Source organism: Anas acuta, chromosome 2 (assembly GCF_963932015.1).
Source record: "Anas acuta chromosome 2, bAnaAcu1.1, whole genome shotgun sequence".
Classification (NCBI taxonomy): domain Eukaryota; kingdom Metazoa; phylum Chordata; class Aves; order Anseriformes; family Anatidae; genus Anas; species Anas acuta.
Genome location: NC_088980.1, coordinates 4,833,648 through 4,852,455, shown reverse-complemented (window position 1 = coordinate 4,852,455; position 18,808 = coordinate 4,833,648). Strand labels below are relative to the sequence as shown.

The 18,808-nt window shown below is 41.0% G+C and overlaps 1 protein-coding gene across 6 annotated transcripts in view; it reads right to left on the bottom strand.

The window, feature by feature from the left end:
* The window catches only part of CRHR2 (corticotropin releasing hormone receptor 2), a 157,234-nt gene that overhangs the window by 62,748 nt on the left and 75,678 nt on the right, over nucleotides 1-18,808 (bottom strand). For 4 of the 6 annotated variants that reach the window (XM_068673316.1, XM_068673318.1, XM_068673317.1 and 1 more), the window contains 2 exons: nucleotides 7,545-7,630; nucleotides 757-863 (listed from right to left, as the gene is read on the bottom strand). In XM_068673316.1, coding sequence (XP_068529417.1) covers nucleotides 757-863; nucleotides 7,545-7,630 — 193 coding nt within the window. The remainder of the gene's footprint in view (nucleotides 1-756; nucleotides 864-7,544; nucleotides 7,631-18,808) is intronic. The other 2 variants (XM_068673322.1, XM_068673321.1) reach the window with 1 other exon arrangement.

The window sequence follows — 18,808 nt, the reverse complement described above, 5'->3', positions numbered from 1 at the left end:
CTCCCAGTTAGGGTCCTCTACATGTTTCTGCCTTGGTACTATTGTACAGTTTTTCTCAAGGATTACCATTCTACAGAACTTACTGTAGCTAGGACAAAGTTCAGGTTGAACGTTTGTAGACAAAACCACACAAATAATATAGAAATACCTTCTAACCAGGCCACCCCTATTAACAAGGAGAAGAGAAGCACTTCTGTGTAGTTTCAGTGATTTACATTCCTTGTTTCATGAGCACTGGTGGAGATAAAGATCCCATAAAGGTGTTTCTCTTGCTATTTAAGCATAATTCAAAGTTCTTTAATGGAAGAAAAATTGAAATTAACCCAAGGCACAGTGGAAAGATTTTATTTTATCTCCTCAGGTCTAGATTTGGGCATTATCTACCAGGGAATGCAAAATGCCTTGTGTTATTATGCAGTGCCTTAGAAAACTTGCCCCCAAACTTGCAACTTGACACTCTCAAATCCCCTCTTCCCTTAATGAAGCACTCTGTGCTCACTGAATTTTTTTGCTGCATCAATAAATCATGCGTAGCTCTTTTCCTGAATATAAATAAGCTTTAAGTCTTAAGCATGGAAGCCATCATTACAACTCATCCAGTGCATCAATCAATGAAACCATGTACATGCTTGGGAGCATAAAAGCCATAATTTTCCAAGACCATACACAATCTGGACAGTGTTATTAGAGGGCTCGGGTGACCCGGTAAGTGTCGCACACCCAACCAAGTTAGAAGCATGCAAACAGATTACTCACCTCAAGCACAAGAAAAGCATAAAGGCAACTATAAGGGCCCCTACTGATATACAGTGCCCCAGGTAGTTTATGATGAGAGCAATCTTGTAATGGAGCGCATACTTCCTCTGGAGGTAAAGAGATAACATGATTAAATCAGCATGACTCTCTGAGCACTGACATTAAGGAACAGTTAATCAGTTTAGGAAACAGTAATTACTTTTCTCGACTTTAAAATGATATAATAGCCCCAGGGCTGATGCCTATGTATAAGCCAAACATGCGGCCCAGGCACAGAAGTACATGCTTAGTTTCATTTCAGTTTGGGATTTGTCCACAGCTTCTTCCAGATCTCAGCAGAAAAGTTCTTTTCCCCCCTTTTTCTTCAATTTCCACAGGATCTCTTATTTCCATAATTATAATACTTTAAAATTTAGGTGACAAAGCTACAAAAGACACAGGCGATGATCTTCTAGCAGTTGCAACACGTTACAAAACATTACTTTGTTAGAAGACTACACAGCCATAATGAGCCAGGTTATGCTACTTTCCTTCTCAAATGGTTTGGTTTTCATACAGAAATGAACCAGTTGTCAGTGTGAGTAAACAAGAAGCCTTTTCCATATGGGCAGATTTTACTCTGAGACACTCTCCTTGCAAGCTAAGATCCTTATCTTTCTGAGGGCAGAACTGATGCAGACTGAAAGAGCTGGAATCTGGTCTTGTCTTCTCAGGTTTGAGAGAGCCTGATGAAGCACATCTTCTTGTTTTTAGCAGTGACCCAAGTCTGTGATGAAACTTATCGTATTAGGGTCTGTTTCCTAGGATGCTGAGGGCATTAGTGGTAGGTTCTTGATCCTGTAAATGAAAAAGCATAAGCGCTTCCACCTAAATCAGTGTATAAATCAGTGTATTTAGCAATGTGACCAAAATTTGACCTTGAAGTGAGTGGTAGGCTGCTGCTGCTCTCAGAGAAAGGAGAAGCATCTCCTCTCTTTGGCTGATAGAGAGGAAGAAGTAGAAAAACACTATTCATGTAAGTACTGAAGATGGTTAAAAACTGACAAGAGATTTACTACTTAAAGAACAAACAGCCCTGAAAAACAGATTTTTTTTTTTTTTATTTTGGCATTTGTTTCTTTTCAGGCTAAGCAGATCTTTCCACAATTTGGGATGTTTGCCTCCCTCGGGAAAAAAAAAAAAAAAAGACCTAGAGTCTAAATTTCCTTCCTTGTGATAAAAATATAAAACTAAAATCCTGCGAATGGCATCAGCTTTCTAATTTTGGTTGAACCTACTTTGTCTCATTTTTTTAACAATTTCCCTGAAGGTTTTATTCCAGTCACAGGAATTTGTCAGTGAATGGATGTTTGGATGAAACTACAACCAGCAGCAGTAGTTAATCTGCTCCATTGTTCATCTTCCAGCAGTTTGCCAGAAAGCAAGCGAGTCAGCCCTCTTGGAATCATTTTCATGATGAATCCTGCCTGTATCTTCAGCACATGGAGTAATGTGCTGTTTCTGGACTGAACTCAACCATGCAAGGTATTTTTAAGTCTATTATAAAGTCCCCTAAAATAAACTTCCCCATGCATGAGCCCATTTTCTGAATTGCCTTGAGGAGAAAAAACCCACAAGACCTGAATTCCACCCTAAGCTTTATTTATCTTTAAGTCACTAGGTCACCTAAAGGGCAGGAAAATGCACTTAACCGATGTGCCTACCTGAAATGCAATGTTGTTTTATTCGGTTACTGCCCTGGCAAACTGGCTTGCTTATTTTCTCTCCTGCTTAATTACTCATGTAGTGCTAGATGCCTTCTAGAAGATGGCAGTGTTTCTCCCAGGCCAAGGATCCTGCTCCTTGAGTCTGGCCCTTCAGCTTTCTCCTGTGGCTCTTAAGCGCTGTTTCAACTTTGTTCCAATTTTAAGAAGGTATGGTTCAAAACACAGGAAAATTGATTGGAAAGAAAAAAAAAACATAATTGAACTCCTCTTTGACACACTGATGCTGAAGGAAAAACAGGCATACATTTATTTTTTCCTGTTGTTGACACTAACAAGGTTTCCTGAAGGCAAATTCAAATATCATATAAACAAGAACTGCCTCGGTGCCTATGAAAAACTAAGCTGACAGGGTTGCAAGATCACTTCCCACCAGCCTACATGCAATCTGCATCTCTGGTAGAATTGGAGACAACGCCTTCAGGTCTGAAAAACACGTGCCCAGAATCAGTCATGTGTTGGCCAAAGCTGGGTTTGTGTAAAATACTTACATAACTGTTCTGTCTCACCCTCTTGAAGACTGATGCATTTAAAATGCTAACAACCTTCTCCTGCTACACAATATTCCTTTGCGTCCAGGAAGATGTTTTACTCCACTAAAATGCAGATTTAAATCCTATTCATGGCTCAGAAGTAGGGTCATTATATTAGAAAGGAAATGAAGAAGGGGATGGCAAGGACGTCCGCTGGCTGTGGTCTCCAGGGCACAGCAGGTCACATCACTAGAGCCCTCTTCCACACCATACCTATGCCTGACAATGATGCTATGTCACAGAGGGCAACATTATTTTCCAACAAGCTTCTACCAAAAAAACTGAGGAAGTGCAGCCTTATTTCTTTACCTTTCTCCAACTTTCCAAGTCTAAGTTAATGAAAGAGCCATTGTCTTCCCAGGAACCTCTTTGCTGTAGTTAGGACATGATTGTGAACCTGTCCAAACCAAACTGGCCAATGACCTGGACTAACACCCACCTAATGCCTGCCCTTGTAACTCTCCAGATGACAAGGATCCTTTTCCTTCTACCAGAACTTCCTGACAGGTCCTGCCACTGTTCCCAGCATACCTCTTCCTGTGAGGTTTGAGTTTGACTCGTTTGAAGACACCGTATCTCCTCTCCAAAGACTTTTGGAGACAGAATCACAGACTGGTTGAGGTTGAAAGGGGCCTCTGGAGGTCATCTGGTCCAAATCCCTGCTTATACACCTGGAACAAGTTGTCCAGGACCACGTCCAAACAGGGAAGTATATTTTTTAAGTGAGATGCTGCTCGAAAACAAAATGTCCTTCTTAGGCTTCTACTGCTTCTACTTTCTCTTAATACAGCCCTCCCTCTTCCTCCTATCTTTTCAGATGTCCAAAAAAAAGAGATCTATCTCATCTAAGGGGCTGCTTAAAAGTTCATTGTTTGGGCAAGGCTGACTGCCTGGCACTCCTTGAGAGTCAGGCAGAGGGGACGAGTATGTTGCAAGGATAGTTCAATTCTTCCTGCAAAACATTCAGGAAAATGACAATTCAGTCCTTGAAGAGGCCTCCTTATCCATTTCTTGGCCATACAGGAAAACTGGATGACTAGTTTGGACTGAATGTGCAACTTTTAGACAATTAAAGATCAGCTGAGGTGAATCTTAACTCAACTGAGTGCTGAACAAGCCAACGAAAAGACGAGCAGACTTTCACTGCTGCCGAATCGAGGGAAGAGGCAGTATTTCTGCACAGGCTTTTTCTGCTTTCAAGTGGGAGCTCTCTCATCTGCCTCTGAGCTCACTGCTTTCCTGTCGTGAGCCAGCTGGAAGCTGGGTAGCTGTGCCTGACGTGACTGTGGTCCTAAGCAGGATGCATTAACTTAGGCCCAGCATGGTCCTAACTCAGCTACACAGCTTCAGGCCACCTCAGAACAGCAGCAGAGCTGATTGCATACCCAGCTGCCAAAGGCCACATAGACAAGCTCATAGTTGTTAATTTATAGCTTTTTATGAATGCTGAAACATATTTTTTGTTGCTTGAGACTCTCATTTGTCTTCTAACAAGGGCATGGATTTGTGCCAGATGCAGCATAGGTCTCTTTGATACAGGAGCTTGTAGGCCGAGGAGAAGCTTTCCATTTATTACACGTTATGCCAAGCAGCCAGTTGGATCAAAATTATTCCTGTACCTCATTCTGGTGCCTGGAGAAGATGCCAATTGGTCATCGAGAGAGTAGGATTTAGTCTGACATTGTGACATCTACATTTGGGTACCTATCCAAATCTCAACCAAGAACTGAAACGAGGGCTGGGAACAGTTGTGGCCACACACAGGCACCCAGTGCCCCTTGAGGTGCATGCAGAAGACTCTGTTCCTCCTGGTCAGTCCTACTGACAGACCTCCAAGACTGCAGCTGACCGACACAGTTATCTCACAAGGCCTGTGGCATGCCTGCCAGATGCATGCAGACACACTGGGGCATTTTAATTTACACTACATAACTACATGCAGGAAACTAAATTCACCCAGAATGTCTATCTAGGAGCAACGCAGTCCCAGAGCATGGTTTCAATGACTGCCACAGGTCACAACCACAAGCTAAGCACTTATATATGGAAGTAATCCATCAGGGAATGTGTGCTATGGGCATTTATATCCCCTGAGACTGACTCCCAGCTGCAAAAAATCTGCAATTTCCCTTGCTGCGTTGCCAACGTGGTCATAAAGCATGTAGCACTTGACACTGGGCTGATCTTGAAAACTCCTGTTCCTGTCCCCATGTATCAATCATTGCATTTGAAGTCAAACTACGTCCTTACTTAGAAATCTGGCTGTAAGTGGTCAGGCTTGATAGTGGTGTTGCTTTCTGCGTGCAAGACTAACACAAAACACAGGGGGTACATCCTGAATGATACATGGCATCTGCTGTGATCAGTCAACAAATAACAATAGACCCACGTGTGTCCTTGCATCTCACCTTTAATCAGAATGGGGGATTATGCAAATCCATGGGGATTTTTTTTATTTATTTTTTAAATCACGAAGCAACCCAAGTATTCATCTGTAACACTGAGCATTATGTAGAGATTTAGGAAATATTCGCAAATATTAATATTTGTGAAGCTTGTCACAAATCTTTAAAGATCTACTAAATGAATTTTTAAGCTTTAGCAAACAAGTTTCGGGGGAACATCTGCACTTTCCTCTGTTTAAGGAACGTGCTATTAAAGAAGTTTTAAGCTATCTCCATAGCTGCAAAGTTTTTTTTTAAAGCAAAAACAGAGCAAAGGAGATAATCCCATACTCTAGTCACAACACTTCAACCTCTTCAAATAAAACTCCTCTGTATTTGCCCTGTTGTATTCAGAGACAACAACTACTTAGGTTAAGCAGAAAAAAACACATAAAGAGCTTCATTAAAATACAGCAGCATTTTCCTGAGTTCCTACAGCAGACTGCTACTGTCAGCTCAGGTTTCCCATATGAGGTAACCTACACGAAAAATTTTTAGTCTTCAGCTCAGCCATTTACCCTGTTCTCTAGCTCAGCACTGGATGCTGTACTCCACTTTCCCATCTTGTTCAGTTTTAAGAGGGAGGTTTCAAAGAACTGCAAATCCACCTCAGTCAGAGCTACCACTGGATGCTTTCCCCTTTGACCCTGGTCAGCCTTTCACTTCCCTTATTTTCCCTACAACCAGCGCTCCTGCAATAATGCAGTAAGAAGGTGCAGGGAACCAATCCAGCTGAAAACTGACCCCAAAAGTAAAGTTTTTCCACCTTCAGTGGAAAGGAAGTACTAGGATAGGCTGAATTGAGGTAGCCCAAACTTATATCAGCTCGATTTGCCATGGGACCCTCTCCACTATGCCAGACAACCTTGAATGTTACCAGTCCCAATAGAGGGTAGTCCTGTTCTGGTGCGTTTTGTACTTCGTAGAAGTCTCCAGCTTTTTTTGTGGGGGTTGTATCCAACAAATTACCTAGCCATAAATAAGAGTGGGTACTTCTCAGCCCCTTTTGTGTTGTTACCTGTTTTCTCATTCATTTGTCAAAGCCCGCATTCAGCAACATGGATCTTATGGTATGGGTGCCAAGCCACAGCCAAGCCACATCGCAGCTGTTCTGGGTGCAGCTCCTGGGCTTGAGATCTGGATTAGCTCTGCAAACAGCTTGTAGCAGGCAAGACCTTGTCTTCCTCCTCTCTATTTGAAGCTGGCATGGCACAACTCCAATGGCAGAAAGAGTGGAAAGAACCCCAAAACATAAACAGGCCTGAGCTGCTGGGCTCCATCACCCCGGCAGAGAGACAGGACAAAACCCCAGTGTGCCTGTGTGTCCCACTGTAGCACTCAAAGCAGGGGAAGGGAAAGAGGACATGGCAGGGAAGGCTTGAAGGTTTTAACTGAGGATTAATGTCTACGATGTCTCCAAAAAAAGGTGTGACATTTGAAAAAAAGGGACAATTTGCAATTGCTTGCAGCTTTTCCAAAGGGGCTTAACCCTTTATGCTAATTTCATTTTGTAAACTATATAAAGCAGGGCTGGCTCAGTTTTTTTTAAAGACAGCTGGGACCTGAGTATGCTTTTCATATATTTTTCTGCTGCTGCCCCTTTACATATTTGCTGAAGGGAAAATGGCACTGAGATCTAGAAAGGCCAGTTGTCAATGAGACTTCAGAACTGGCAGGTAGGGGGTTGAATCAGATAATGAAAGTTTACATTCCACTGCCAAAGAAGCTTTTGGTATTATTATTATTATCACTAACATTTACCGTAGCAGCTGTAGGCTCTCAACAAAGCTAGGATGGATCTGCATAAACATATACCACCAGGGACACGGTGAAATAAAGCATCCTTTATTTTCTAAAAACTATGTGCATAAAGGATATGGAGAGAGGATAAATGATTTTCTGAATTCACAGGGAGGATTTGTTGCAGAGACAGAAATGGAATCCAGCTCAGAAATCCTAAATTAGCGTGTTAACCTTAAGCTTGGCTTTGCATTCATATGTGCTGAGAAATGACATTGAGAAGAATGAAGGGAAAGAAAAATACAGACCTTGTCATCCAGAATAGGCTCGCACTGAGAGTAGTTTATCTTAGAAGCCCACGTTCCATTGCCCAGGCATTCTCTGTAGGCGTTTCCTGGTAGGGACCAAAATAAAAGAGATGAACACTCTGTACTCGACTTTAACCAGACTAGCAAATTCACGTATTTAAGAAGAGGTTAACAGCAAAGATTATTCACAAGGAAAATCAACATATCCCACTACTGTGAGGAGGGAAGACTCGAACAGCCTGCCAAGGAGGGAAGAGGACAAATAAAAGACATCAATGCATTTGGAGACAAGAAGTTTTTCAAGATATTTATCGATAATAGTTTCTTTAAGTAAATGCGAGAGACAGGAAAGATATGAAAAGAGCAGTCCAAGAGAAACTTAATGTAAGTGTCTTTCAGAAAGCTGTTAGATGTTGTATTCATAAATGGGCAGAAAGGTTTAGGTCTTAAGTGCTCCACCTAGGAAGAGGGTATGCATGTGGTAAACTTACTGCTCTACTATCCTCCCATTTATCCCACTGCAAACTAGATGAAACATTCCTGGATATTGATTTTCTAGTCTTCCTATGCAACAGCATTATTGGTAAAACTTCTGCAAAGAACCTGAAAGAGGAGCAAGACAACCACATCTCCCAGTCCCAGAACAGGCAGGTGCTGGGGAGGCCACACAAGAACAGATTTCAGAAATGGGTACACCTAGGGTAGGATGTGTTCACCCATCCCTATGGGAAAGAACCCCCTCTGATCTCTTTCCAAGGTGTCATTAAGAAAAAATCAGCAATTACTTCACTGAAGAAGAGCAATTTCATGTCCAGTTGCAATGGCGCCCTAACTAGCTCTAGAAACTACATGCATTGGAGGTAGGGAGGAGGTTTCAGCTTCTGGCAAGCACTCCTCTTCATCAGGAGGAACTCAGAGAGAAAACTGTGCAGTTTTGCTGCATAAACTACCTTTCTGCAGCCATCAAAAGTACAGCCAGTCCCAAGAAACAGATTTTTTTCCACGCTTATTTTGAACCAACTTAGAAACATGAAAGTTAAAATAAAACAGGAAATTCAGAGAGATCCCAGAGGATACATACAAACAACTTCCTAACAAACTCTTCATGATGTTCTTGCTACCCTTTACCCAGTTTCTTGTTGGGACTTTGCCATGGTCCTTCAGTACTAATCCAACACCCAGCCATCAGGAAAAACAAGATGTCAAATGAAAGTATCACATTGATGTTTCTAAAAGTGCTGTTGACAACAGCCATTGAAAAAGCCACTGAAAGCTCTGAAAAGGTGCTTTTTCCTACAGAGGAGGGAAGTCAACATAGAAAGCAACAAGGAACAGTTTCCCTACAGCTCCAGGTTGCACCATATTCATACATACCACCAGATTTCATTCTGTCCTTTTCTATTTGCACTGTTTCTTCTTGGACTGACAAGGCCAAACAAAATAAAATGACTGGTAACATTTGGGTCAACTGTGGAAAACTGTGTGAAAAGTAAGGTCATCGGTTTCCATTTCTGTCACCGATATACTGGTAAATTCATGCAATTCCATGTCCTTATAAGAAAATCAGATACAGACTGCAATTTTCTGTGCTATTTTACATGCAGTTTTCCCCTGAGAAAGAAACAGGTGATTAGACTTCTTTCCTCAGTATTATTATTCAACATACAAAGCTAGAGGTGTCTCAAAACATCTTTTAGTCTGAAACCAGATTTCAGATGGGTTTAAAAGTTGGATACAAGTTTCAACCTTGAAAGCCCCTGTATTTGGCTCCTCCTCATGGCCAACAGTGAAGCTGCCTGCCTGCTGATTTTGAGTGTCTGTTTCAAAAACCTGGTTCTCCAGACACTGAGCAGAAAGCTTTGGTACTTAATCAGATCCTGAACCCCACTTCCAGGATAGCTTCCTTAAGAAAACCTTGTTTTATTTATCCTGGCTCTTCTTTTCCGTAGGCATTTTGCATCCAAAGAAGGGCAACGAAGCTGATAAAGGATCTACAAACAAGTCTAATAAGGAGCAGTTGAAGGAACTGGGGTTACTTAGGCTAGAGAAAAGTAGGCTCAAGGAAGACCTTATTGTTCTCTAATACTACCTCAAAGTAGGTTGTAAGGTGGTGAGGGTCGGTGTTTTCACTCCCTGTGCAAGCCACAGGCAATAGGACAAGAGGAAATGGCCTCAGGTAGCACCAGGGGAGGTTTAGGTTGGATATTAGGAAAAAATTATTCACTGAAAAGGGTTGTGAAGCATTGTAACAGGCTGCCCAGTGAAGTGGCTGAGTCACCATCCCTGGAGGTCTTCAAAAGACGCGTAGATGCAGTGCTTAGGGACATAGTTTAGTGGTAGACTTGGCAATGCTGGGTTAACAGTCAGACCAAATGATCTTAGAGGTCTTTTCCAACCTAAATGATTCTATGGTTCTATGATTCTATCTTTCCAGGTGTGGAGACAAGAAGCACAATGCTGCGAGACACTTGGAATGCACAACTGGGCTATGTAGGCTCCTGAGAGGGAAACGCATATTTGAATTAAGAAGTTATTTATCCATCCAAAAGGAAAACCACTCTTCCTCTTATTTTCCTCCAGATAAAATATTGACAACAAACAGAAATAAGTTGAAGTCGTGTGTAAGAGAAGGGAATTATCAAAATTAGGGGAAGAAAAGTCATTTGACATGTGGCTTCCTTCAAATATTGCTTAGTTGAAAGTAAATTTTAGGATTGCTTCCCTAAAATCCACAAACTTCTTCCACACCTCTTCTCATTGCTGTTTCCACTTTACAGGTATGGAAACAAGCAAAATGGGTGACTTCCTGAAAGTGACTTGGTTTGTGATGGTTTTGTCCTGCCATGTCTTCTACTTTATCAGCCGATGCCTCTGTCTCCTGTACTGCATCTTATCTGCTCATTTCAGCCTTCTCAGAAAGATAAGTGAGTGTCCAAAGAATAGAATGGCCACTTGAAAATGCTCCCATTAGTAAATGAACAATATTTCTCTCCATGTGAGCACGGGCTTTCCCCTTCTAATACGAAGATCCTCAGCACAACTCCAACCAAATACTCACCTATGTAAAAAGGCTCCCATGACCTGCAGTGAACCCCTGGGATGGAGACACCCAACTATTCCCCTGGGTTCACACTAGCTGACTGCTACAATAAACATTCATTGGAATTTCGTTAGTGCTTCTCTTTCTTACTGATAGACATCCAAAATGTGTCTTGCCCTTACCTTTACCGTCTGGCCTAAGTAGTTGGTAAATACAACAAGGTCCCACTGAAGCCCACAAAACTCCATTTTCACTTGAAACCTTGTTAGTAAAATGGGTGGGAGTTCTCTAGTCATCTTGGATTGCAAACTGATGAAACAGGTATTTGCATGAATCCCAGTGACAGCAAAGATATTATCGGCCCATTTCCCTTTGCACACAAAATCTCATGTTTTCAATCCAAAAGAAATATTAGAGAACAGATCATGATTAGCAAAGTGAGATTAAGTGTAGTGAAAGCCATTAATTTCCACCTCCATATTGACGTGCAACATGAAGAATATTAGGGGTTACAAAATGCACCGCTGAGCTCTCTTTCAGTGCAAACACAGGAATCCTATACAACATCCACAGCAAAGCAGTTTGGAGCTCATAAACCCAGACCTCTTACATGAGTGAGTATCAGAAAAAGAGGAGGATAAAAATCAAACTCTGAATTTCTCCAGTCCAGAATCTCCTCCAGCATCAGCCACTTCTCGGAAACAAAACACAGCAAGGAGATCTGACTTCTGGGAAAGTCTCATTCCAAACTGCAGTAGTCATAAGTAATTCATAGTCCAAAGCAAAGGTCTTCTTTCGTTCTTCCAGATGCCTTACAACATTAGTTCTAATAGCCACATGGAAACAACTTGCTGATCATACTGACTGTATTTTCAAGTACCTATTTTAATAACATCAATGATCATTACTCAGAATTTTAAAGCAGAAATTTCTGTTTTAGTAAGTGAGGTCATATTAGAGGGCAAAAGCCTCACTGCAGGCATTCTGAAGCTCTTGTTCATGCCCAGATCAATCCCATGGGATATCATCAGCAAGTCTACCATGCAAGTCTACCAGCAAGTCTATCATTTCTTGGGGACATCGGACCAATCACTTATGCACTGGACAGAGGCTTCTTGCTTTCACAGTCAGCCACAACTGACTTGTGTGTATGGTTGTATACCTCTGCACAGAAGACTCTGGATAAAATAATGTCAATTTCAAATGAATCACAGAACCCAACAGCTAGAGATCTTACCAAGAGAGTTCTGTGATTTCTTTGGTTATCGAACATACAGAAGAGAATTCCTTCACACCTGATGTTCCAATAAGAACTGGGATTAGCGTGCTTTTTGCTGTAAGAATTCTTGTGTTTTGCTTTAACGCACTACATACAGAAAGAGCCTAGATTAAGTTCATTTGTTCTTAATCATTGTCACGAAAAAAATAAGTACAAAGAGTCATGATGAACAACTCCATTGTGGAGACACACAATGAACGCCCAGGAAGAGAAGAATAGACACATGATCTTTCTAGGGCAACAATAGCTATTGAGAGCTATTAGCACGATTTCTTTTCTTTCTTGAAACAGAAATGGTGGCAATTTTAATTTCCTTAGACAAATGGCATACTGAAGAACCCAGTATATTTTCTTTTCATTTCTCCCGCCTTACTGATTTAATTCTAAAGAACACAAACACAAAATAAATTAAGAGTTTTTTGGTAGTTATAACTTCTAGTTATCTGTGCTCTGTGTGCACTTGCAGTCATATAATACAACCGGACAAGCAGATTTAATCTTCATGCAAGCAAATAACAAGCAGTAGATGACTCATGAAGACACAGGCAACAGACAGCCGTTATACACATAGCTTCTGACACATGATCCAATATTAATGCCTATGCCTCAATCTATGGCCTCTTCCTTGTCTTGGAAAATGTTGATGAGCAACATTTCTGGCACTTGCTTGCTTCTGCTTAATCATCAGTCCAGGGAGCAGGCAAGGAGGTAAAAGGGAACTCCCTAAATAGAAGAAAACATCCAGTAGTGCTCGGACTGTCACTCAGGTTGCTAGAGTCCAGAAAATATACCTCACCTGCTCCAAGACAGCCACTATAACATACTCATTTTCATATTCCCTCTCAGGGCCAAATCACTCATGCTGATCACGGTTATAGTCTATCAATAAAACCAGTGACAGCTATGGCACTATTCCCAGAATCAAACTGCAGCAATTATGGCCCCTCAGACAGCACACCGCAATATCCTCCTCTACCGCTCCTACTTTGTGGCTGCTGTTTTGGCAGCAGGATGCCAGGCCTTGATTCTATGCACCAGCCAACATTTCAGCTCCAGCTGTCTAAAATGAACATGGAAACTTTTATTTGCCTCCATACCCCACGACAGTGGAAACAGCAACATCTGCAGCGTGGTGAGGATATTGCAGAGAGCAGTATGGTGCCTATTCGCCTTCACTCCAGCTTTTGGGAAAGGCATGCCCAGCTCAGTCTATTTTTCGTGGTTCTTCTCTGAATAAAATTAGAAAAGTACACAAACAACTACAGGAATGTCTCATTTGTATATACACATATACAGCTATATTAAACTTTAGACTGGGTCCCCCAACACAAGAAGGACATGAACCTGTTAGAGCAGGTCCAGAGGAGGGCCACAAGGATGCTGAGGGGGCTGGAGCACCTCTCCTGTGAAGAAAAACTGAGAGAGCTGGTGATAACTCTTAGTATTCAGTGTATCTGCTTCAGAATTGCAAGTGCTTACCTGAAGATTGTAATTAAAATACCAATAACCAGTACCACCAGCCAAAAAAAAATATGTACACAAACACAGAGTAGCTGCAAAAGGTGTACCAAGAGGACATGACTATGTGCTGGACCAACTTTAAAATACAGCTTGGGATCAATGGTTTACATCATCCTGAGAGGTAAAACCTTGACCTTAATTTCATTTCCAACAGCAGATGATGTTGCATTTCCGAATGGAATAAGCAAGGAGGAGTATTTGATGAGTGTCATTACTTTTTTTTACTTTTTTTTATTGCTCCTGTTGAAGAAAATAATACCTCTTAGGTAGCAGTAACCCAATCTGTATAGATTGGCCTGGTGGCAGGTTTGTATTTAGTCAGTAAAACTCTATTAAAAGCATGAAATAAAGAAGAGATGAGCAGAGGGGAAAGGTAAGTGGATGTAATTCTCAGCAGGCAGTTAACCACATCCTTCCGTCATTAGCAGGTGAAAGGCAATTCGAGACATTGCATGCAAGCACTACTGTAATGGATCTTGCCTTTGACAACCGGAAACAAGATGGTTTTTAAGAAGATGTTAGTCATTTTGCTGTCCCTCATGCAGATGACTTTAAGGTTTACATTTCCAGTCACAATTAGAGAAGGCAGACTTCCAATTTAATGATTTCCACCTTTTGTCCTGGATCCCACATGCATGGAGCGGCCCTATAATCATGAGACAAGTTCATCTGCTACTGGAGTTAAGGAATAAATAGGGAAATGAATAAATAAATAAACCACAGTCTGCTAAGTTCTGAGCTGTGCACAGCTAGGGGTATCTGACTGCTCTGACAGCTTGCTGATCCATGTTAGCTGCCAGCCAAGCTGAAATGAAGGTCCTTCAACTAGAAAACCAGAACCCCCACTGAACAAACTCCCTGGAAAGCACAAAGTTTTGGAAAGTGGAGTTAGCAGTGACTGAGGCAGCCTCAGAGAACCACAGATGCAACAAATAACTGAAAGAGCACAGTGGGTTATGTTGTCCGTCTCCTTGCCAATAGGATTTGTTCAGTCCAGATTAAAAAGCATAAAACCTAAGAATTTCTAGTAATCACTCTGTAAAACGATTTCATACACTCTGTTAGATTTCTTTACCAGGAAGCTTTTGTTGATATCTTAATAGACTTTTCTTCTTCTTCTTCTTCCTTTTTAAAGACTATTGTTAAACACTTTTTGCCTCTGTAATGTCCTCTGACCAATTTAGATAATTTGCCTTGTTTTGAGGGGGAGCAAGCACAAATAAGGGAAGATATTTAACATAAAAATAGGTTTGGTGAACTGCTGGCACTTGAGAAAGGGGAAAAGACCTGTCTCAGTGTCCAGCCCGAAGCTAGATGACATTTTCTTGTCTGATTATTTTTTAAACACCATTCTTGGGCAGCCAGAATCACTTGTAAAATTGGTTAAATTTTATCCAGGTTTTATCCCCCAGAAAAGACAAACATTTTGACGTTTTTAAATTTCAGAAAAATGCATGGAACAAAGGACAAAACCAAACCAAACCAACCAATCAAAAAATCCATGGACATTCCAGCCTCAAACATTATGCCTATGGGGAACTTCAGCTCTGTTCCTTCTACTGCTGGACTTCAAGATGAACTTAAACCCAGCTCCTGGATTCATTCCTTTCACAATATCACCGGGATATTGCAAGTTTCTCTCAGTGCCTCCTCCGCTATTTAAACCAAATAGTTATTGTATTTTATATATTCAAAAGTGATATCACTATGCTTTTTTTTTTTTTCAAAAAAAAAAAAGTTCAATTTCACTTGTGATTAGACTTTCCATCTCCAAATACTTTTTATTCATTTAAAAATAATGTTCAGAATAAGACATTTTGATGGGTATCAAGCAAAATATTTCTTCTCGTGTGCTTCTCTTCCATGATATCCAGTAAAAACAACACAAATTGCATAAATTCCCCAAATTGACTGCTCAGATTTTGTAGGATTCAGAACAAATGAGACAGAAAAAAATGGTGTTGCATAAAGGATACGTCACTTCATGTGTATACTATTCTTAGCCCTTTTTCAAAGCCCCAGAAAAATAGCAGGCTTCTAAAAATAGGGACTGAATCACAGCCTATACATTATTTATTCATGTGCCATCTTTCCCACCCGAGAATTTGGTGGTTTTCTTCTGATTCTTGCAGTGACAAGCTAGAAGAAGGTAGGATTCACAACGCACCAGTACACTGCTTGCTATTTCTAGAGATCAGAAGTGACAGCGGTAGGTAGCACTTCAATATAATTCTAACAGCGCTCAGAAGTGCAGGAGATTGAAAAGAAAAATCTCTCTCCACATACTTTATTTGTGAATGAGGGATATTCAGACAAAAATAAGGAGAGGAATGAAGAGTTATCCAGCCAATGCTTATTACTTTGTCTAGCAGCCAACATCATCCTGAAAGCTAGCCTTTGTGCAAAGAGAGATTTTCTTAGATGTCATGTTGTTGGGGCTTTTTTGACATTCATGTAGAATTATAATGCACTTATAGGAGAGGGCTGGAAGGAAGATAAATAATACTTTAGGCAATAAATGTTCCCTTAGAAAAACATTTCTGACCTCAGCTTTGTCTAGCTCACCAATCTGGTGTCTCTCCAGCCTTTCAAGCACGCAAGAAATGTTGCGCAGCTTTCTATTGTTTTCCTTTGCCAGAAATCCTAAAATGCTTGATGAGAAGCTCCAACAGTCTAATTATGCTCACTTTCTGTATCGATTTCCTATCTGCTAAAGAGCTCGAGTGATTCACACAGGTCATGTAACATGTCAAAAGCGAAGGCAGAAGCAGAACCTTTTAGGAGTTTAGGCTCTGAGACTTTAGAAAAACATTTCTTTAGATTTCTAGCCCACGGCCTACTCCATTAGGCATACTGATAAAGACTATGGTCTTGCCCACACCTTTGTGCACACTCTTGCACAGATGTTCTTAGTCATGCATTCAGCACCTCTGAACATAACTTTATTAGACAAGTTGAGCAGGTTTAATACTTGGACTAGAAGAGTACAAAAGGGCATTCAACATACACAGTTCTGTTGCTCTGTATCTCTTTCTCCATTTTTTATTTTTTATTTTTAAACACCTAAGTACTGAAGTCCAAGAATCAATGTTTACTAAATACTCAGACCTGGATCCCATGTGCACCTTCTTTCTTGGGGCAGCCAGCTGTTTCCCTGCTTCTCATTTTGGTGATGCACCTCACTGCTGGGCTGTGGCTAGATCTGTGGCTGTGCTTTCACTTTTTTAACAAACTTCAGGACCCTGACTTCAGGACCCACAAACTGGCCTTTGTATCCCTACCTCTTTTCTTCATTACTGACCTAAGCAAATCCTTCCCCTGTGCTCAGCAGGTCGCTCCTGTCCTAGGCAAGACACTTGCTACCTCGCAGCAAGTATTCTCATTTCAGTCCCTTAAGAAAGATCCCACAGACTGAATTGTACAAAGCAGTCAGAAATGTGGTTTTATTTATCTTTGTTAATTAAATACCTGTTAATACAAAATTAAACAAAATACACATTCTTTGTGACTTTCCAACCCCTGTCAAGTCAACTCCACACAGTTCTTCTCAGGATATACATCCATAACTTCTTCCAATATTTTCCACTCTTTTCACTTTTTTCTTCCCTCTTTCTTCTTCTTGTTTCTTCTTTCACTTTTTTTCTCTTCACAGGCTAACAAAAATCTCTCTCTGATACAGTGCATATTCTGTTTCTTTACAACTTCATTTTGAACTGTCTCAGGATTGAAGTGTGATGAGTGGCAGGGTATCCCAAGATGGTTGCCCTTTTCCAAAACAATCTCTCCTCAGAAGGATGAGTTGGGAGCTATCCTAGAAGCTGCTTTCTTTGTCACATCTCCTTACAACTCTTATTAATCACTCAACAAAACAATTATTATTCACAGCTATGATTATTATCCCTAAATGTTACCAATTCCTTTAGGAAATTATTTCTATGCTTGTGATTAAGAAAACTCTTGTTCTGAAGTACCAGGACCATGCTGTTATGAAAACAATCAAGGGAACACCATGAAGGAGACAGAGACAAGTGAACAGGCTCCCAAACATTTGATAAATGCTCAGCTGACTCTGCTTTCACAAATAGCACACAGCTCTTTTTTTTTCCCCTTGTACAGACTGACATGACTGAGCTTGGACCACATGTGTCAAAAGAATTAAGGAAGAGTAAAAAGGAAAATAATCCCTCCTTTTCTGTGTCTGTCAGAAAGTGCTACAGTGCTTGGAACTAAAAACATACCCTGTAATAGCTTGCAGAGCTCTTTGTTTTGGAACAAACAGAGACTACTTTCTTCCTGTGTTGTGTTACTGTGCTGAACTTGACATGAAGATGCAGGGCGAGTCTGCAGCCTCCTAAGGCTGTTTGCACTTTGTGGCTAATTCTCTGAGACAGCACATACAGAAACGTGACTGCACGCAGAACCCAATGATCTTCTACGCAGACTCGTGTGTATATTTAAGCAGAAAGAAAAGAAGGAGATTATGAAGCAATCTGCATTGAATCTGTATATTCCTCAGGTTATCACCTTTCCCTTTCACCAGGATGTCAGCACATGATAAAAAATAAACACCACCAACCTTTTTATTCTAGCTGAACAGAAACAAGAATTTGTCTCCCAAATTCTATTCTGAGAGAAAAGTATGAAATTCATACTAAGATTAAGATTTTCATACACACCTATTCAAATTATTCTCTGCTGCCAGGCCACTTATGCCACACAAGATCAAGCAGGCATCTGGCCACTTGTTTAACATTCACAGACATCACCTCTGGTTCAGCAGGTCATAGAAACTTGGATCACTGGAAGCTAAATAAAACAGCACCCAAGAACAGTCTCTTTTCATGTCTGCCCTATTCTTATACTCCTCCCTACAGATGAAACAGGGCTCAAGATTAAGACACATCAATTCTGATGTTATGATGCTGATGCCCATACGCAAGTGGCAGTTACAATGCACACACTGCTAGATAGATACTGAGTACTCTCTGAGATGCCCCACAGTGTCCAAGGCAGTCACTCAATCAAGGCCATCACAAATTGTGATGGAAGCTTAAGTTTAAGCAAGTGAATTGATCCCTAGTGACTGCAGTCACCACAACCTAGACTGAGACTCAGCTGATCAGCAGCTGTTCACTTCGTGGAGCTGATTTGATCTTCATGGTCCATGGACTACTTCTCTATTGACAACAGGAAGAGCTTAATCACCTAAAGTATATACAAGTGCCTTTATATACACACACACACACTTTCTCAACTTGATTTACTAGGAGAGCACAGAGCTACAAAGCTCCCTGACTAACCCCCTTCTGAAATGCTACAAGGGCAGAAGCTGATAATGATGCTTGATCTTCATAGTAACTGCCTCTTAGTTGAAATTCAGAATTCAATTAGTCACTTGCCATAATTACTGAACGCACCGAGAGA